The 21,832-nt window shown below is 42.1% G+C and overlaps 1 protein-coding gene across 8 annotated transcripts in view; it reads left to right on the top strand.

Moving 5' to 3' along the window:
- Nucleotides 1-21,832, top strand: part of ABCA1 (ATP binding cassette subfamily A member 1) — a 120,985-nt gene that overhangs the window by 45,607 nt on the left and 53,546 nt on the right. For 5 of the 8 annotated variants that reach the window (XM_023533491.1, XM_023533493.1, XM_023533494.1 and 2 more), the window contains 3 exons: nt 7,239-7,363; nt 9,388-9,567; nt 17,917-18,009. In XM_023533491.1, coding sequence (XP_023389259.1) covers nt 7,239-7,363; nt 9,388-9,567; nt 17,917-18,009 — 398 coding nt within the window. Of the gene's footprint in view, nt 1-7,238; nt 7,364-9,208; nt 9,272-9,354; nt 9,568-17,916; nt 18,010-21,832 lie in introns of those variants that run through there. The other 3 variants (XM_023533496.1, XM_023533495.1, XM_023533497.1) reach the window with 2 other exon arrangements.

Genomic DNA, 21,832 nt, shown 5'->3' on the forward strand with positions numbered 1-21,832 from the left:
GTGCTACCAACGACTTCTCTCAGTGAGACACGAGTATGCCTTTGCCTTAGTAGATGGATCTGGAGAAAGATGCTTATTGTCTCTTTTCATCCTGCGATTTCACTGATGACTGATTCTGGACTGGCAGAGAGGGCTGGAACTCACGGCTCTGCTCACCCGATCCTCTGTCCATCTCTTCTTGGAAGACAAGAGAAAGGATCATGTCTTTATACAGCATCTCTTTTGTTAACAGGCTCCTGCCTTCAAGAAGAACCAAGTAATATTACTACTTTGAACCATTGCACTAGTGTTTGGGGTTCAGTGGCCATTTAAGTTTGTTGAACTAATGCAAGTTCACGTTACATGTAAAATACATTAGGAACTATGTGGCTTCTAAAGTTAACAGTACTCCCATTGATCTCGAGGGAAGACTCTGACTCCCCTAGTACTTGCCTCAACGAGTTCATAACCATGAATTTTCTGGTTTCTTTTGGGAACCCATCACATAATTGTCATTATGACTTTATCAACATTTAGTTAGAACTTATTTAATTTTCAGCTTGTATTTTCTCATTCATAATGAGTTCACGGTGCTACACACTTAGTGTCATGAGCGCTTACCTAACCCACACCCTCGTAAGGCAGACCTCCATTGCAGGCTCGGAGAGCCTGAGTGACCTCTTCAAGGTCACATAACTGGAAAATTCTGGAACTGAGATTTGAACCAGGTTAGCCAGACTTCAGAACCTGTGATCTTTCAGGTGTGTGTTAGTACCCCTCAGCAAGCCCTCACTGCAGAGAAGGAAACTTCTCACAGGTTGGGGCCCCCAGGCCCAGACACACAGCAGGGAGGTCCTGAGGCTGTGTGCACCCCAGGCTCCTGGCCTCCTCTCATCTGCTCTATGGAGTCACCCCAGGGAACAGCGAGGTCGCCCTGCTTTACCTGCTTCTCCGCAGCCCTGAACTTCCCAGAGAAGCCCTGGTCTTCCCAGAGAGGGTCCAGCCATCTTAGAGAAGCAGGCAGTAGCTATCTTTGAAGAAGAAAGGACAACCATAGCATCAGGAAAACAAACCAAAACAACAAAAAACACCCCAGAAGACACCCAAGTATGTTTATTACCAGCCCTTTAGTAGAGAAATGTTTCAAGGTCTTATTTATAAAGCTTAGGCTGAGTAAAGCCACGAGTTAGAATTTGGCCCAGGCCCTTCCCTCAAGGCCATTTGACAGAGTCAAGGCTGGAAGACCCTCCTGGGGTCCTTTTAGGAAGAGTATCTGGGCCTTGGATGGATGCTGACTTGATCTCTTTCCCGACTTCTTTTTTTTCATTTCCCTCCTCTACCCACTTCTGAAGCAGCTGATTGCTGTGGTTTCTTTTCATGTTGAACAAAAGCGGCTACAGCAATCTTGAAACCAGAGCCGGGGACTGGAGGGCATCGACCGAGAATAACCCCAGCTCTCTGGCTGCGGGCTTCCCTCCTCCGCCTTCCTGCCGCTGCCCTCCTTCATCCGTCCTTTTCCCTCCTCCCCCCTCCCCTCCTCTCCTTCTTCGTCCTCCTCTGCTGCACTCAGGCAGGCTGGGAGAAGCAGAGGAACACTTAAGTGGCTGTAAGAGCATCCCCTGGGTGCAGGGCCTCTCCCTGCCTCTCCCTGCCACACCCGTCTACCTGTTTCCTTAACTTAGAGAGCCCTGGCCCAGAGGATTGGCAAGAAACAGGCTTCTGCCCAGTTCTTCCTCAGCACACAGAGTACACGTTTCACTTGTTTTATTCCTTAGACTCCAAGCTCCGGAATTTTTCCCCCCTTCTTTCTTTTGCCCCACCTCACTGTACCCAAAGTAAAGCTCTTGGAAGTTGGACAGGCTCCTCCAGACAAAACCAAGGAGGCTGGGTTCAGTGGATCATGTATTTTCATTCATAGTAGAGAGATTGCAGGAGGAAAACTCTCTTGGCCTTTTGCTGGATTGTGACTTTTAGTGTTCTCCGCAGGCAGCAGGAACTCACAATTTAGTGACCAGTCTAGCTTTCTGATGGCTGTGTTCTATGACAGCATTCATACCCACTCAGCTACCCATGTAAACTCTTGAGGTGCATCAGCTCTTTCCCTATGATCTTGTTTTTCACAACAACGTGAATGTTATTAGCCCCATTTTATGCTTAAGGAAACTGAGGCCCAGAGAGATGAGGAAAAGGGGAAAAGTGAGATTCATGGTTACACAGTTGAGGAACAGCAGAGCTGGGTCTTGGATTTAGATCCAAGTGCTATATCCAGTGCTCCAAGTGTACCTTTCAATATCATGGGTAAGAAGACTTCTGAGATGACCTTCTCACCCCGTATTTTATAGTTAAGAAAATCGAGATCGTGTTAGCTCACTCGGGTGAAATTAAATGGCTAAGTGACTGTCTTTTCCCTGTCTCACTTCTAGAGACCTTTCTGGCTAGTCATCTTCCACCTATGCTCATCCTCGCAGTGACCTCATAGATGAGATCATTCCTGTTGATTCTCTGTAAAAGGCTAGATTTATTTATTCCTCTATAAAATTCTGAACAGACAAGTCAATCAGCTTCAACCTTTTCTTCATCTTATGGACAGTATCAACAGAAAGAATTCAGTAATTCTTTCTGACTCAGGAACTCAGCCAGGCAAATATAACACACACACACACACACACACACACACACACACACACACACACACCCCCTTAGGTCATAAATTCAACTTCTCCACTTAGTTGGCAGTCACTTCTGTATTCTTATCTATTCTAAAAGCATATGCTTTAGGGTTAAATTAGCAACGAAGCTAATGAGACCAGTCATTTCTGAAAATGGTGATAATAGCAGCCGTCATTTATTGGATACCTTTCTCGGTGCCTGGCATTACACTGGGACTTCAAGTGCATTTTCTCATTTAACCCACAGCTAAGCCCAGTCAGATAGATGCCACTGTCACCCCCATTTGTTCTATAGACACTTCCCCACTCCCTGTTACCAGCTTCTGTTCCCCTGACTCTTCTTGACCTGGGCTGATGTAGTCGAGTGGGCTCAGAGAAACTCTGGTGCTGTTTTGAACCTGGTGTGTTTCACGTTCATGTCCACTCTTTCCTAACCACTGCAAGGTGAATTGACTTCTCCATAATTGGAGGTTTTCCTGATTGTCTCATGTCATTAGTTTATTCACTCATTGGTGTTCATTCCTTCACACACTCGCCATTTACTGAGAGCCTCATCTTTGCCAGGCTCTGCTGCACTTCAGGGTTACAAAGTCCTGGCCCTCAAGGCCCTTCTTCTAGGGAAAGAGATGTGTGCTCAGACAACTGAAGCTTGATCTGAGCAGTGCCTGACGATGCTATTAGGGACAGAGGAAGGCCACTTAACCCAGCCTGTGGGTAGGAAAGTCAGGGCAGTTTCTTGAAAGAAATGACTCATGGGACAAGTCATAAAGAAAGGGATAAGAGTTAGCTAGGCTAAGAGGAGAAGGTCTGTTTTCGACATCCGGCTTTCTCAATATTCTTCTCCACTCATTTTCCTGACAGCCACAGAATGGAGAAAACTGAGACCAGAGATACAAAGCCACCCTACTCTGGCCTCACACTGTCTTCCTCCCTAGTCCTTCTCTCATCCTACTTTCCAACCCTTAGGTTTTGAGGAATCTCCTCTCTCTATGTTTATTTGCTTGTTGGTTAGTTATTCATTCAAAAAACATTTTTGAGCACCTACTATGTGCACAGCACTGTGACTATAGGGCGTCCTGGTCCTTGCCATCATGAGAGGACAGACCCTCTCCATACCACAGCCTCTAGAGAATTTTAACTTTCTGTCCTTTTCCAAAATTTCGCTCTGGCCTGACTCCACTGTGAAGCACTTGCAGATAAACCTCATCTTGTTCAGATCCTTCCGTGAACTGTCTTCTTCTGGCTTCCTCATCCCTCCTGCTTTACAGATTTACATCTTCATCTCCCTTATCAGCCTTGGAAGTTCTTTGAGGGCAAAGTCTGTGTCTTTACCTTTTCTCTGTGGTACATTGTGGTTCATTGTGGTACATTGGTAAAGTTGAGTGAAAAAAACTTTTTTCAAAATTACAAAATTGTTATCGTTTATTGAGTACCTACCATGAGCCACTCACTCATTATTCATGCTTTACATACGAATAGCTCTTATTCCCATAACTTTGAAAGATAGATAGCTGTCATCCTTACCTCTTAGGGAAGAAAACTTGGGCTCAGGAAAACAAAATGGAATTCTTAAAGCCATACAGTTAATAAATAGCAGAGTCCAGCGTCAAGTTTAGGTTTTTGTAGTTCCACACCCCTGATCTTTCTGCCATACCATTGTTTCTCAAACTTGCCTGAAATCACCTGGGGAGTTATAAATTTTTGATGCCTGGGTCTTAGCCCCAGTTCTGATTAGTTGTCGGGGGCTGTGGCCTGGGCATTGGGATTTTTTTACAGCTCCCTCATGGGACTAATGGGAGCCAAGTTTGAGAAACCATGTACCGTACCACATTGCCTCCCTGTGTCCACACTGGCTGCAGCTGCCATTGGTGGTGTGGTATCCATGTGACCAGAATGCATATTTTTTATAGCCAGGGATCTTGGGCCTCCTTGCTGCTTCCCCACCCAGTGACCTCACCACCCCTTGCACATGCACTGCCAAGGGTTGTTGACTGTTTAATCAGCCTCTTGGTTCTTATGTCTTATCCAGGGGATTCTCTGATAGGTGGTTGGAATTTGATCACATCCAGCTGTTCTTATCCTCAGAGCCTGTTGATCCAACAGAAGAGTCGTAAAAACACACTGAGGACACTTGCTGCTCTGGAGAGTGTTGTCCATGACCTAGACCCGTTACAAGTGCAGCCAGGGTCAGCCTCCCACACTAGCAGCCCTGCTCGGGAGGAGGCTGTTCTGAAGTTCTCTATCATAGTATCTGCCTGCTGCTCTGGCTTTTCATATTCAGGAGGAATTTGTGAGAGTCAGTTCATGTTCTGTCCAGGGCTCAGAGAGGTCTGACCCTCGGTATGGTGCTTTTCCCTTTGTTCCACAATGCTCAGTGTCTGGCTTTTCATGCCAAGCCCCAGTTGAAGCCACCAGCTTTCCTACATTCCTTCCTGTTTACCTCTGCCATAGGGATACTGGGACACTGCAGATGTTGCTGTTTCCCTGGGACTATAGTACTAGTGACTAGGGATCCTGCTTACTCCTAGAGTGCAGCTGGTGGATCATTCTGACACCCCTAGGCCCTCCTCAGACCTGCTCAGCTGAAAGGAAGCCTCCTGTGATGCTGCTCAGATACTTCTGGAATCTTCTTAGTCCTAATCCCATCTCCTAATATTTATTATCCAGCTATCATTCACTAACCAGTAATTCTTTGCCAGGCCTTGGCGTATGCACTGCAATACAGAGATAAAACATATTCTGTGTCCCAGAGGCGTGTAGTCTAGGAGAGATAGTATGCAATAAAAGAGTGTTCCTAAAAGTATGGTGCCCAGACCCCATGCATTAGAAGTACAAAGGCTGCATATTAAAATATAGATTCTTAGGCCCCATTCTAGACCCGCTATTTCAGTATATCTGGGGATTGGGCCCAAGCAACTGCATTTTGGCATGCTTCCTCAGTGACTCTTAGGTGCTCTGAGGTTTGACAATTACGGAAGTAAACTTGATGGTAACAGTATAACGTCATGTGTGGTAGGAAGCACCAGGCAGATGGCCACCTGCAGGAGCACCTGTTCTGAGGAGGACACTAGTTGGGCAAGGAACAGCTTCTTGAAGGTGTCGTGAGGAATAACTAGTTGTGAACTGTGCTTAATTTACCCTTTCTGTAGCTCTGTGTTACTCACATTTCCTTAGGCAGAGCATACTTGGACCAGGCAGCGCTGATGGGGGTCTGATTGGGCTGTTGGTTGCTCCTTCTACTATGTCTCTGTACACATATAAGCCTTAGATCCCAGGTTTAACTCCTGTCTTCTTTAAGCCTCATACTATAGCCCCGATTTCAGATCTAACCTCTTGCTCTCTTCAGTTAAATGATTTGGTTTTGCGAGATTTGCCCCCTAGAGGTTGGTTAGTGCCTGGATCTGTGGGCTGCAGTCTACAGATGATGACTGCCTGCCCATGTGGTTATGATTGGCTGGTTTTCTCTTTATTGGAAGAAGCTGGGTTATTAAGAGGGTGCCGCAGAAGGAGAAGTAGAGAGTTAAATGAAATAAGTTAGGGGAAATGAGGGGCCACTACCAGGCATCTGGTCAGAAACCTCTCATTTTAGAGATGAAGAAGTTGGGATTCAGAAAGATTATGAAATAGTCACATGACACCACAGGCACAGCCTCCAACTCTGGGGACTGAAATTCTAGGTTTCTGGCCAGTGCTCCTTCTACTTCACTACACTGGATTGGAGCCTTTTTAAAATGTATCTGTAGGACTTATTATTTAAATGGATTCTGTATCAAACCCTGCAGCAATCTAATCATTGGTAGGATTGATTTTGTAAAACCATACGCTTATGTGTTTTCTTAAAGTGCAGCAGACCAGGTTTTGGAGCTCCATGTCATGTGTTCCATGTTTGGAATTAAAATGAGACCGTGTCTGCGGAAGCACTTTGATAGGTGTAATGCTGTACACCAGTGGTTCTCAAAATTTGGGCCCCAGACCAGCAGCATCAGCGTCAGCTGGAAGCTTGTTAGAAAGGCAGATTCTCTGGCCTCATCCCAGGCCCCCTGATTGGAAAACTCTGGTGATGGAAGCCAGCAATCTTTTTAAACAGAACCTGCAAGGTGAAACTGATGTCCACTCAAGTTTGAGAACCACTGCTCTTCATTGAGGGGAAATCAGCCCTGGGGCTTGTTGAGAATAAGATTTTTGTTCTCAATTTTTCTCTGTCTGAGATAGCAGCAGGGAGACAGGAGCAGTGGGGTTAGTGTCACAAATCTCAGGTGGGATGGGTGAGATCATTTGAAAGGTTTGGCTTTTGCCTTGTAAAGCAAGGCAAGGCTGTGTGTGTGTGTGTGTGTGTACAGCACTGTCACACTGTTTGAGTCTAAGAGCACATGCTGTGTGGCTCTGTACGTCTTTAGAAAGCAATCTTTTCATGTCTCCTGAGAAGGCGAAGCTCCTTGAGCCTCGTTTCTCTGTGTGCTTAAGCCAGAATCTGTGGTTACCAGTCAGTTTAAAACGAGGCAATCAATATTATATTTTTCTCCACTTGCCCCATTGTGCTGATTTTTTTTGGAGTTACTTATTAAATGAAAATAAAACACTATTTCTCAGCAGGCTTGACACTTCAGGATTTCCTGGTGGACAATGAAACCTTCTCTGGATTCCTGAATCACAACCTCTCTCTGCCAGGGCCTACTGTGGACAAAGTGCTGGGGGCTGGTGTCAGTCTCCGCAAGGTAAGCTGTGACCTTCGGCTCCCTTGGTGGGGCTGGTGGCAATCCACTGTTTGAGAATGCATGGAAAAAAATATAAACCCCTGGCTTTGTAATGGTGTGGAAGGAGGGCATTAGCTCAAATTCAGCATCACCTATTTTTATTTCCCTGCTCAAACTGGCATTGCCAAACCATTCAGAGATGGAATATGCCACCTGGAGTCATGGGCCAGCTGATTGAAATAAAACTGATTTCCTGCCTGTCAACTGACATGTGTTGATAACTTCCTCCTAAAAGATGGATGCGTTTAAGTTAAGATGGGTTAAACATTTTCTTTAAAATTTCGCAGTAACCAGGGTTGAGGATTATTGAACTGGAGCAGCTCTGTCAGCAGATTATGAAAACTTAATGCTTCCTTTAAAGACAGACAAGAAAGGTATATAAGGAGAATTTTTTTTTCTTAATTTATAAAACCAGGAAGTGCTATTAGTGTTTATATGGAATTTTAACCTTATATCCCTGGAAAACTTCCTCTGCCATCATTAGATATATAGCTCCTATGTAGTGGGTAGCAGACCCAGCTTGCATGGTTATTGATTTCCAGAGAAGCGTCTCAGTTTATTCTCTGGCAGAAAGGGAAGTTGCTTCCTTAACCTGTCTCATGTCTGCATACTAGCTTGTCTTTACAATAAGCAGAAGCAGTGGAAATGTTTATGCCTGAAAATAAGACCTTTACCGTACATGATCTAGAACTTTTAAAATTAGAAAAATGTGCTTACTGCTTGCCCTTATGAAACTAGGAAAATATGCCTTGTGTTTACCAATTGTGTGGTCGGGAGATGGGCCAGAGGCAGCAGGCATATGAAAATAGTTGCATTTAGCATGATTTCCATTGCCCCTGCCAATTTCATATGTGTCACTTTCAATCAGTTAACATTAAGAGGCATCCTAAATACGGAGGTGGTCCTTGAGTGGTAATTAGTCTCTGTGTCAGTGCTCTAAAGGTGAGCTGAGCCTAGAAGCAAGGACTAGTTAGAGAAAGGAGACCAACTGAAGTGTGCTTGAGTATCTGGCAGTAGGTGAAAACTTAATGGAAACCATGGCAGGCCAAATGCTCTGCAATGTTAGAAAAATGGGTCTTTGAGGCTTTTGGTCCATCGCTTACAGTAGGTTGTACTATAAGCAGGTCAAGCAGCACTAATTTAAACTAACAGGGAGGTAGTAATGGAGTAATAAAGAGTCTGCATATCCATTCAGTGATTCGACACATATTATTAACTGCAGTGTTCCAGCACTGTGGACACAAGTGAGCAGGAAAAGCAAAGTCCTTCATCTTATCGAACTTGCTGTCTAATGGATAGTGAGGACCATACATGAAGAAGCTCAATTTATTTAGGCCCCAAAAGCTAATTAAGTAAACAAAATATGGCCACAGTGAAGCTCTCTAGGAGGTCTACTATAATGAATAGATAAGAATGAGTTAGAATTGGCCTGTCAATGAAATGAGATGAGAAGTTTGGCTTTCTGGTACTCTACTCTGCGGCGAGTAAAAGGCAAAATATAAATTCTGAAATTGCTTGAAAGTAGTTCTTTGCCTCAGTTAAACATCTCTACCTACAAATAAATAGTATAGATGCTTTTAAACCGTAATTCAGCCCAACTCCAGTTTAAGATATTATAAGTTCCAAAGTAATGAGAATGTTTTTCTCTAATAAAAGTAGTTTCAGGAGTTCAGGCTCCAGATTCCTAGTTACTGAATCATGTGTCCCGCTTTTGAGAAAAAGAGTTGGACTCGGGATTTCTCTTCCCAAGGACAAGAGAGTGGGAGATGATGAGTCAAACACAACATTTAAGTTTTAAATTTCCTGTCAGACCGCGCCTTGATGCATTCCGAAGTTCATCAAAGAGACCCGATGCTTCGGGTTATTGAGGTTATGTCCATTCTTTAAAGTTGTATTGATGTGAAGTCCCCCCAAAGGATTCAAGGACCCAACTTCTCATCCTTATAATCCAGTTTTGTTTGTCTCTCTGTACAAAATGCTTCCAGATATTTTTGCAAGGCTACCAGTTACATTTGACGAATCTGTGCAGTGGTGGATCCAAAGTAGAAAAGATGATTCAACTTGGTGATCAAGAAGTTTCTAAGCTTTGCAGCCTGCCACGAGAAAAACTGGATGCAGCTGAGCAAGTACTTCGCTCCAACTTGGACATCCTGAAGCCAGTCCTGGTGAGTAGGTGTGCCGTGTGGAGAAGCTTCAAGTACTAACGCCTTTGGAATGTGAATTTTTTTCTTGGACAATGTGACTTTGTTTTTGTAGAAACATAGAGCTGGCTGGGAGTTTGAGATACAGTTTAGCTTAATGGTATTCTGACTATTTTTTCAAACTTTTGGGTTATCTGCCAAAGAGTGAAAAGAAGAAGAATGAGTTGCATGTGGTTCTGAGTCTAAGCCTAAAGTTCATTGTGCCTATTTAATCAAAGATACCTGTTTTTTTAATATTATAATTTGAGATTATAAGAGTTCATTTGAAGAAAGAGTTCTCCAGAGTGAAAAAAAGTTCTCAAAACCATTGATGGGAACATAGATACCTGTTCATTTGTAAAAGCCCATCAGAAAGGAGACACTGTGAACTGTCACAGTGACAAAACCTTGGAATCGGATGGAAGCACGCTCAGTAATTAGCTTAATCATTGATAAAATTGCATTTACAGAGAAAAAATTGCCAGCAAAGTTTGATCAATCTAGGAATCAATAGTACAGAGAAGCAGTCCATGAGAATACATGTTCATTCTTATTCAAAGAATGGGAATGAACCTGGACATTTTGGTCATTAGAGAGTTGTGTATAGTTCCAGAACAGGTGTATTTTTTGGCGGGGGAAAGGTGTTTTTGAGAGCTCTGGTGAAATGCCCCTCTAATAACATCAATTAGCAACCTGTGTTCTAGTTTTCTACTCACCATATAGGACTCTGATTTGTCATTAAGTTCTCTTGAAACCAGGGAAAGAGCCCTGGAAGGAAGAAGATGTGCCCGGAAAGACATGTTCCTCATTATGATAAAATGAAATTGGAATCCTCTGGAATTTTGTGCCACATAATTTCTTTAGGGAGAGACAAGTCTTCCCAGGGATACTAAATCTTTCTGACTTCTTCTTCCACATTTCTCTGCCTCTAGCCAGAGAAAGTTCACTGTTTCTAAGGGTTTATGTGATTAGATTGGACTCATCCAGATAATCCAGAATAATTCCACCTTTAAGGCTGAGATTGGTAACTTGAGTTTCTCACAGGTCCTGGGTCTGTGGAGTGAGGGCTGCCCTCTTACCCCATTTTCACCCATGAAATCCCAACAGCCCCCTGACAACAGTCTTTGCCAACATGGCACACTGAGAGCCATAGCAGAAAGTAGGTTTGGGCTGTAGTACCGGCTCACCATTGTCTCAGTGATGTGAAGATGGTGCCTGATTCTTGAGTTAGGAAGGACAGGCATACAGACTTAGCTCCATTTTCAGTTACAACTGGGATTACACATCTATTTGACTAGATTGACCTCTAATGGTACCTTCACCCTAAAAGAGAACATTGTGTTTCTGTGGCACAGAGTTCTGTTTATATGTCTTCTGATTGACACAGCATATTCTCCAGAAGGCGGGACTCAGTTCATGGGATAAAGGAGGTGAAGTGAGCAGTGCCCTCGGTCCCCAGAAGAGCAGTGATCTCACAGCCGGGCTGTGTGTAGTGTGAAGGAGCAGATGGAGAAGGGGTCAACAAAGTCATCCTTGTTTTGAAGGGTCTTTGTTTGGTGTCTTCTTGACTCTCAGACAAGGACTCAGGATACAGATGCAGCTTGACTTGTGCCTTTTTGGGGCTAGATACTTCAACTTGTCACATGCAGTTTTTGAAGCATTTGTGTAGGTTTTTATTTTTATTTTTCCAGGAGAAAACACTTGCTTTTCCTCTCCTCCTTCCTGAAATTTAGACATTTGTGTGAAGTATCAGATTTTATTTGGCTTTATTTGATTTCACTGCCCACTTGTTTATAACATATGCTTTTGCCCGGCAAGCAGTTGCAGTCCTTAAATGGTAGATGAGAGAACGACACGCCTCATGGACTTCCTCTTCAGACTCTGTGCTCCCTTGATTTCCGCAGGAAAAGGGGATCGCAGAACTGGGGATAAATTTTTTGTGCATTTAGCAATGTGTTAATATGACTGTTCAACCCCGTCTGTTTAGACATTTTGCCTCGATTATATTATTTCTTTCTTGAAAAGGGCTGCCATTCCTAAGAGGTTTGATATTTAGTCCTGAGCGATGTGGTAGTGGGTGTATTTAACTGTGTTTAGAAACAGCAAAAAATGAAGTATTTTAATGCATTAAACATAATAGAATTCAACATTTAAATTGTTGAATTGTTTTTAAAAGATTAATATCTTCCTCAGACATGAGTTTTATAATTCCTGACTTTGATTTAGAAATTTTGAAATGTTCCTGAAAGTTAAGAGACAGTGATTGCTCCTGGGTGGTGGATAGTCTTTGTAGGTGGTATGTGGCCTAGTTCCAAGTTGAACTAAAACATAGAAATCGTAGTCCTGAGTTGGATTTTCTGAATATGGACAAAGTGAAGTTGAGATTTTAGTGTACTTTACGAGAATATTTAAGGGAAATTCAAAATGTGTCGATAAACACATTGTAACACGCATCCACAGGAGGAAAACAAAGTTGTGCATTGTATTTTGAAAATACATCCACATCTCACTTTATTTAGTAGTAGAGTCCCTGAAAAATTTGTGTGTAGATAAAGGTTTTTATAAATTGAAAAGTTTTCAAGTACATTTTTATTTCACAGATGTTCTCTCTTCTATTTCTGTTTGGCTGTGACTTCTAATGTATTAGTAGTAATCTTTACCAGTCTTCATTTTGTGTAGTGATCATTCATTTTTTCAGCAAATATTTATCAAACCCTGACCTGTGCATGCACTGGGCCAGGAGGCAGTGGTGAGCAAGGGACTGCTTTCTCTGAGTTTCCCTGCTGGTGGGAGAATAGAGGAGCCAGACCAAGCAAGGAGCAGATGCTGTGCAGAGTGATAGACCCTCTGCTGGGTGCCGGGCAGGCCCCGATGAGGCTTCTTAACCTAGGGATCAGGAAAGAAGCATTCTCTAATTTGGAACCTAAAGAATGGAGATTAGCCAGGTAAACACTAGGAGAAAGATGTTCCAGGCATGTGCTTGGAGGGGAGAGAGAAGGTGGGTATTCAGGGGAATCGCACATAACTGAGTAGCTCAGAGTGGAGTGGATATAGCTGTGGGGAGTTTGATGGGAGAAGGAATGGTAAGACACTGGAGGTGGGCAAAGGTTAGCTGAGGCAATCTTTCTTGAGCCTCTTAGGCTATTGGGCATCATCTTTAGAGCAAGGGGAGCCACCAAAAGCCTCCAGAGGGTGAGTGACTTGATGAGATAAATGCAAAACAGAAGTAAATCTGTGAATTTGAATGACCTTTGAAGCAGGACTCACTCCAGTCCCTTTCTTCCAATGTGCTTTTCCGTTTCTTTTGATTTTTCTTTCACAAACATTTATCGGGCACCTAGTTATTATGTGCCAGGAAATGTGCTAGACACTGAGTTGAAATAAAGCACCAGCTCAGAAAGTAAAGTCAAATTGACTTTGCTAGGTTACTGCTTTTTTATTTTTCAGTCTTTTACAGTGTAGTTATTAAGCTAGTGAGGAAAGAAAGAATATAATGAAGTTATCTGTTAGACCCAGAAAGAATGGGGCACAATGGCCTTTGTTGTTACGGGGCCAGCACCCTCGAATGTCATGCTTTTAGGAAATGTTGCTATGTTGTGATTAACACATTTTGCAGAAGTGGGTGGGAGCTTTTGAGTAATATAATAAGCATTTGTGTACTCTTCCTCAAATGGTATTACAGTATTTAGTTATGATCTAAAAATATTGAATAATACATGACTTTTTGTTAGCGTAACACTGAATGTACAGTCCTTTACTATAAGTTCTATTTTCCTTCTTTTTCTCCCTTTCCTTACTTCATAGAAGAAAATCACTTGTCTCCTGTGGTCAGTAGGGACCTATATGAGTTCATAGCCAAGGGAATGTTTTTGGTTAGGAAAAATAACAGTAGGAATTCCAAACTGAATTGATTATTGGAGCTTTTTGGAAAAATGATTTGGCAGGCTTTGCCTGCCTTTGTCAAGTAAGTATGAGCAGTTAATAGTAGTGTAAGCACCTGGTCTTGGACTTCATCTGGTGGCCTAGTTTCAAGGTATGTTTCCTGGGGTTAATTTTATTCAAGGAAGGTACATTTTTCAGATCTGATGTGCAGTCAAGCCAGCTTATGTTCTTTGCCCGTGCTTCATTCTTGCCCAGCCTCTCTCTTTTTCTCCCCTCTCTCTTGTTTATCTTTCATTGAATTAAAAAGAAAATTATGAAATATTTCGAATATACAAAAAGTTACAGAAAATAACATACACACATGTGCCATCGTCTGTCATTTTGCCATATTTGCTTGCTACAGATTCTTTCAAGAAATAAAACATTACAGATGTAGCCGATGCCACCTATGTGTCCTCGTCTCTTTCATTAGAAATAATCACTATTCTGGAATCGCATGTTTCTATGCAACTATATATATAAATATATTTGCATTCTGTTATTAACGATAGACTATATTGGTTTGCATGTGTTCACATTGTATAAATATGCATATTCCTCTGCAGCTTGTCATTTTCATTTAACAACTGATTTTTGAGATTTATCAGTGTCTATGCATGCGGCATCAGATTAATTTTAACTGCTACATGATATTCCATTTTTGTGCTAAAATTAAAAAAAAAGAATCCCTTCTAAACTTTGCCTTGGTTTTTCACATTGTTTATGGTGTCTTTTGGTACACAGTTTTTACTTTTGGAAATTGTAGTAATTTTTTTTCCCTATTTTGGTTTGGACTTGTCTTATTTTGTTAAAGAGGACTTTTCCTACCCCAAGTTCATATGTATATTTTCTCCCATCTTTTTAAAACTTTCATTTTTACTTTTGGCTCTTTATTAATTCTACCTCAAATTAAATTTATATAGTGGTGTGAGATGGAAAATTTATTAATTTTTCTTGTATGAATAAATAATTGTCCCATCATCAGTAATTGAATAGTCATCCCTTTCCCATTAAATTGTAATATTAAGTTTGCTGATTTGTATCAGTCCATTGTTTGTATTTTATAATGTCCAAGCACAGAAAAGGAAAATGAAGTTTTGAGGAAAATAATAGCTCAATAGATAATCTAAGCTTTAAGCTCGATGCTGAATTTGAATTGTGTGTGTATGTTTAACCCTGTGATGCCATCCTACACTTGGATGTATAACTCTAGGCAACACTCCTTTGGAAATGGAAATTTGTTTGTATTGACTGCAGGCTGTCGATACTGTGAATGAATACTGAGCATTTAATCTCAAAACGATTAGTGTAAAAAAGATCCTAATAATGGCATTGACTGTTCTACCTATTACTTATACATGGGTTTAGCCAATGTTTTTCCGAGACCAAAATCTAAATCATTAAGTTAAATAAACCAAAGCTCAGATATGGGATGCACAAATGATGACCTTCTTGCAGAGAATATTTTTAAAAATTGGTGTGAACATTTGTCCAAGTGCTGTGTCTCAGTGGTTCTCACACTTCAATGTGCAAAAGAATGCCCCGAGGCCTCCTGGGTAGCACTCCTAGCTTCAGTAGGTATCTGGAGTCTGCATACTTAACAGGCACCACAGGAGCTCCCAAGGCCACACACTGTGTTAGCAAAACCTGGTCATTCACAATCCTCTGTCATGATTTTGGTTGTATTCAAGTGCAGTTGGTACCATTTGAATTTTGTATTTCCTTTTAAAGATTCCTTTTGTGTAAATTAGAAAGGAAACTGTGTCACTACTGTAAAAGTAAAATCAGTATTACTATATGTAAAAGGTACTTGTAAATATACATTAAGATATAGGTGCGTGTATGTCTGTATGTCTATATATGTAGATGTAGACACACAAACACACACATATATATATATATAATCATAGGTAATGATTTTTCCTTCAGGTTTTCCAATGTCAGCTTTGGGGCAAATTTGTATGTGTATATGTATAGTATAAATATACTTAGCCTTGCACTGTGGAGTATTTATAATTTTAGAAATAGCACAGTGGAGTGTGGCTGATGTGCTGTGAGATGACAGCTCTAGCTTTGCCCAGCAGAGAGAGGGCACCTCAACAGCAGAAAAAGTACAAGAGCCAGCCAAGAAACAGAAGGGAGGACTGTGAGGTGAAATGATCCCCTGTACTTATTGTAACCCCTGCCTTCTTAGGAAGCGAGCCAACCTGACCGCCAGTTCACCTGAAGGGAATGTTCTCACATAGAAAAGTGGGCGCGTTAAGTTGTTTACTGCTTCGGATTAGACAGCTCTTTCCAAGCCAGTGCCATGTGGCTACGAGCCCCCTGTGTTAACACCTGCCACTTGGCCATATATAGATCACACCTCCTTCCCCTTTCGGTCTACCATCTTGCTGCTTAAAATCTTGCTTTTCATCTGTAATTCCCTTAATAAACTCTTGATGTCATTCTAAAGTTGCTAACCTCTGTCTTTGGTCCCAATAAGAATGTAAATCTTGTGAAGAACCAGAAAACTCTGTTTGCAGACTAAAGCCCTTCAATTTTGGTAGTAGTAAACTTTCCAGGAAGGGAAGAGAAAGGAGGGATGAAGTCATTTATGATGTGAGGACCTACTCTGTGGTGGGCGCTGTGCGAGGTACTCTGCATCTGGCCTCCAGTGTTCATGAAAACACTGTGATGTATGCACAGCATTGTTAACTCTGTTGTGTAGTTGAGAAAATAGAGGCAGGGGGAATTTGCGCTATTTACTCAGGGCTCTGTAGGTACCCCAGGTCCCCACAACCAGAGAAGAGGGGGCAGAGTGACAAGAAGGATAATCTTATTTCTATTGAGGAAATGGATTAACTGCCAAATTTTAAGTTTTAAAAATTTATATTAGGTTAATTTGGCATTTTTTTGTTTTTCTATGCAATTCTGAACATATATGGGCCTCATGGTAAACAAAAAACTACCTTACTTCTTATGTCTTCCAGTTAGGACCTCTTAGCTTATAAAAGTTTTCCTTATTGCAAATTCTCTATAATATTAACTTCTAGTGTTAACCTTTAGTTATGTAAACCTGAAGAGAGAAAGTACAAATCAAAAACACCCCACCTGTTTTTGCTCGTGAATTAACTTCATGGAAGGTATAGTCATAGAACCTGTGAGTAGTATCATGGAGACCTATCTGAGTATAGAGTTTGAGGGAGACCACAGGTCCCTTAGGCACTGAGTGTAGGGAGACTGAGAGTGGGAATGTGGGATGCTTGTGAGTAAGCCATTCTAGAAGAGCTCATGATTTCAGGCTGGACAAATTCTTTCATAGAACCTGTAGACAGATTCTCTCAGAAGTGTACATTCAGGATTATGCTTGGATGTTACTAACTTAATCTTCTGCCTTTGGAATTCTTTTAAAAGGAAAACATCCCAGGCAGATGTTTCTCAGAGGTGATAATGGGTTCCATCCACTTTCAGCCACTCTTCCTGCAGTCTGAATTGTAATTTAACAGCAATCTCTGATATAAAACATATACCCAAAATAGGCAGCCTCCTCTAGATTTCAGAGGTGTCTGAAATTGAATAAAACGATGCCCGTAGAAGCAGTAAGGAAAGATGGATTTTCCGGGAAAAACTTTTTTTGCCCATTTGACAAATAAGAATGATGAAACTGACTCTATATCTTTTTCTCTTTGAAGCCTGAAAACTCAGAACTAAATTTGAGTGAGGCTCCTCAGCCATCACAATTCCGGCCTTAGAGTTGGTGTTCATCCCTGTTCCTTTTCTTCTCTTGCTTAGGCTTTCTAACATATCTTTTCCTTGGGCCTAATTAATTATTTTCTTACATTTGCTGGGCAGCTAGGTGGCCTATAACAGCAATTAAATATATAAATGAATAAATATAAAGACAGTACTAAAGCTAGACATAAAAATAAGTGTTCTGTATTAAATTTCATTGTTAGAAACAGTGCTGACTCGAGCAGAATGAGAGTTCCTTCTTCCCATGCTTTTGGTAGCTGTAAACTTTACATTTTTTCTTTCTTGTTGAGCCATCATGAACTTGTGACATCATTTTCATGTTCCTATCTTGCAGAACTGTAGACAGAGTTAGAAATTTGTGGTCAGAGTTGCATTAGACATACAAATACCCCACACATGAGGTGTTTTTATCTATTGCATACCCACTAGTTTTAAATCTACATTCTTACACCATTTGAAAGCATTCATCAAAAAATTAGTGATTCTTATCTGAAATAAACAACCTGTAAACATATAGTTAGAATAATTTTAGTGTCTTATTTTGGTTAAGAGTGGCCTTCTTGTGTTTTAAACTCAAGGTTGTGAATGGTTTTAATTAACTTGTTTATTTTCAGTAGAGATTTCAGGTTTACATTTGAGCTTAAAAACAACTTTTTTTTTTTTTTTTCCTCATTCCAGGTAAAGATAAACTCTGCATCTCCCTTCCCGAGCAAGGAGCTGGCTGAAACCACAAAAAATTTGCTGGATAGTCTCAGCACTCTGGCCCAAGAAGTAAGTTGTCTTTCCAACCCCAGAAGCCAGACCATCCACTATCACTTTTTTCGACCCTGAGTTTGGCTAAAAAGAGTCCTTTTGATTTGAATAGTATATGAAATGCACAATCAAGTTTAGAAGCACCAGTGATCTTAAAAATGATCTTGTTTGATCTTACTTTAGAGATGAAGAACTCGAGGCTCATAGATGTCTCAGAGCTAATTAATTAGTGGCTGAAGGCTTGATTTCTAGTCTAGAACTTTCTTCTACTGTTACTCCTATGACTAGCTAATGACTCATTTGTAGAGAGGATAAACCTGCTCATCCCTATTTGCATTTGTCTCAGCAGCAACTTCTCCGAATTTCTTCAGTAGCAAGGGAAGAGAATCTTTTTGCCAAAACATTTGTTTGCTAACTAAAGGGAATAACATGGGTACCCCTAATTCAAATCTTTCTCTTGTAAACTTTTGGCCTCTGGGGTTCAACTTTGGAAATTTAGTCTCCTGATGAACATTAAGTGGAGTTTGCCTTTCAGGTCCACGTTTTGACAAATGTATCAGAAGAACCTTTGTCAAAGGATCAGAGAGGGCCTGTAAAGTGCTTCCAGAAGCACTTAACCTTTCCTTTGCCCCCCAGCCAGTGTGTGCTTCACCTTTCTGACACCAAGCCTTGTTTCAAATTAGACTTGGAAAGGAGGAACTGTCTGGAGCCCAGTGTGTGAGGAGCTGAGCCAGGGGGCAGTGGTCAGAACAGTACAGACCTTAATGTATAGGACACTGGATAGGAATAATTTCTCTTGAAATTTTGTCAGGCTTGGTCCAGCCTTATTTTGAGTGGCTTCGCTCAGTCTTTGGTGTTGGTATCATTTTTCACAAATATCAACATTTACTTTGTTTTCTGGGGATAGAATTATTGCATGTTCACTGTGGAAAATGCGGAATATTTGGGAAATACAGAAAACACAGAGAAGAAACACAGTTGACACTTTAGTGTATTATTTTCAATTTTCCGTTCTTTTTACTTTTCATTCTGCTCATGTGTGTCTGACTGAAGAGGTTTGGCTTTTGATCCCTTTCAGGAGGAGAAGTCCTTTGCCAGTTTGCCATTCGTTACTTCAGTTATAAATGCTAGTGACCTTTATGTAGGTGGAGAAGCTGAGACACCTGGGGTTCTTCCAGGAAGCAGAAAGAGAAACACAAACTGCCCTGCAAATCCATAGTCATTTCTCTAGGGTCCAGTTAGCTGACATTGACGTGCCCTGTACTAACTACTCTTGCAGATCCCTTCACAGCCTTAGAGCAAAAGCAGGGACTGTAACATGGGAGGCTGTCTCTAAACTCACGTTCTGGGTACAGCTGTTTCCTCTTAACGTCACTGGCCTGCGTTGTGTCTGGGGTAAAAAAAATAATTGAAAGCATGTGATGTTCCCATTGCTGATGTGGCGGAAACTCTCCAACTGAGCAGTATACATCTTCGTTGGTGACTGCTTCCGTGTGTGCTGCTTGTTCCCAAGTCCAGGGCAAGCAGGGGCCACTCTCTCCTCTCAGTGGAGAAGAAGTCACTCTGAGCATAAGTTACTCATCGTCTAACTTGTTATTTCTCTGGGACAAACGGGACAAGATAAATAAGTGAATGCACTTGTTTTATCTGTTTAGTGTGTGGAAAGAAAGTTGGTTGTTTTGACAAAAGCACAATCCTTGTAGGAAAAGGGAGCTGACATTTTCTGAAGAGCTTCACCTGGTGCAAGCAGTTTCACCCAATTTCCTTGTATAATCCATGTGATTGGATTATATTGTACCCATTTTACATAAGACACTGAGGCTCAGAAAAGTTAGACAGCTTGCCTACAGTCACATGGTTAATTGGCAAAACTGGGATTTGAACCCAGAACTGTTGGACTCCAAAGCCCATGCTCTTGCTGCTATAGCCCACTTGTTGTCTGACGAAGTCTGATGGTGACTGGAATAGGACAGAAAGGAGATGTTTCAAAGAAAGAAGATATAGATTAATAGGACTTGGCCGTTATGTGGACCTAGGTGAGTCACCCTGACCTGGGCTTCATGTGTGGGACACAGAGAAGGTATGCCTGATGAGACTGGGGAGGCAGGACAGGGAGCAGCATCTGTTACTCACCCAGCACCTACCGGGTACCTGGCATTGCTTGATGCTGGGGACTCAGCAGTGGACACACTAACCTCCCTGTTCTCATGGGGCTTGTTTTGTGGGTGGGAGACAGGTCAGGGTATAATGTGACAGCAAGGTTACGTGCAATGAAGTAAAATAAAGCAGGTATGGGAGATAGTGATGGGAAGCCAGCTCGGGTTTGGAGCAGAGGGGCATATGACGTGACCTAGAGTGTGAGACTGTTTACGTTGTGGCTGTTAAATCAGGAAGAGTTGCTGGTGGGGGAGCAAGGGCAGAAGGAGGTCATTGCAGTGGATTGAGAAAGTGGTTAAGTCAGCCAGCCATTCATTCACGCTACAGGTGATTATCCAGCACCACCTTTCGTGGGCTCAGGGACCAGTGGCCACCCTTCCCTGTGCAGAGGAGTGCTTCACCGAGGAAGTGTGGAACATGAGCTGAGGTGGAGAAGAATGAGTAGGTGTTTCTCCCTGAGACAGGTGCTGAGAAAAGCCAACCATTTGAAACAACTGTCATTTATGGTGCCCCTGTCCAAACATAGGCAGGTTTAATGAGGGAAGAAATTCGTTCTATTGGTTGGATTATGGCAGGATGGAGGTGGTGAGGCAGCCTGTGGAAAGAGAAGTAAGTATGAGTGACTCTTGTTTAAAAATGTCCAGGGCTATTTCACCCACCAACAAAAGGAGGGGTGGTCTGACCATCTCTCCCCTCCCTGTCTATATACCTCAAATAGGTTATGAAAAGGTAAAATAAGGAAAAGCCGGCCACATAATTGTTTTCTCGTGATATATGGTCGATGCCCCCTCTCTAGGAGGGAAATGTTTGTGAGCTCTGACCCACCCCTGGAGTTCCTGGTTCCCCTCTGGAGGCAGAAGGCCCAGTCAGGATCTGTAGCAGCCAGGACGATGTCACTCATGGGAACCAGCAGGCTCTGTGAGACAGAAAGCTGGGCTCATGGAGTCTGATTCTAGGCCTTCTCCAGGTGCGTGCAGAGGCCCATAGCCTCTCCCCTCTACTTTCCACACCTTAGTCTTCCAGGTGATGAGAACATATACAGTGACTTTTCAAGGGATGTAGGGAATTGTTAATGATTTATTGTGAAATGCATGGAAATACAAAGTGCTCTATAAATATTTAATTATACGAGCAGTTGGGCCAAGAACTCCTCAAGGTGCTGCAGTAGATTTGTATGTGAGACAAAGTGCTTGTCAGAGTGTGAGTCACAGACTCAGCCTCTGGCTGAGTCATCGCTTGCAGACCCACCTCCCCCCCTCATGTATCATGTGGTTTATTCCTTACCACACTCCGTCATCATCTCGATGACAAGTTGGGCCTTAGAGAAGTGACTTTTCTAAGGCTGTAAGCTAATGAGAGACTTAGCTGGGATTCAGACTCAGATCTCCCACCTTACACTTTTTCCATTGCCCAACACTTGACTGAGACAAGGATGGGGGCTACACACACAGTACCTTTTCTCCCATAGGGCAGAGAGCTCCTCAGGTTCAACACCGAAGTTTGAGGTGTTTTAGAAATAAGTCAGTGATCGAGAGCATGAGCAGTTCCTGATGTATGTCTATGAACACATAGCTGTTCAGAGAAAACATTCTCTCCCATAAACCAGAAGATAATCAAATGAAATAAAGTCCATCACCAGGGGCTCCACTGACTTCTAAGCTGTGCTTCTCAATCTTTACCGTGC

The sequence above is a fragment of the Pteropus vampyrus genome, unplaced genomic scaffold, assembly GCF_000151845.1.
Source record: "Pteropus vampyrus isolate Shadow unplaced genomic scaffold, Pvam_2.0 Scaffold103, whole genome shotgun sequence".
NCBI lineage: Eukaryota > Metazoa > Chordata > Mammalia > Chiroptera > Pteropodidae > Pteropus > Pteropus vampyrus.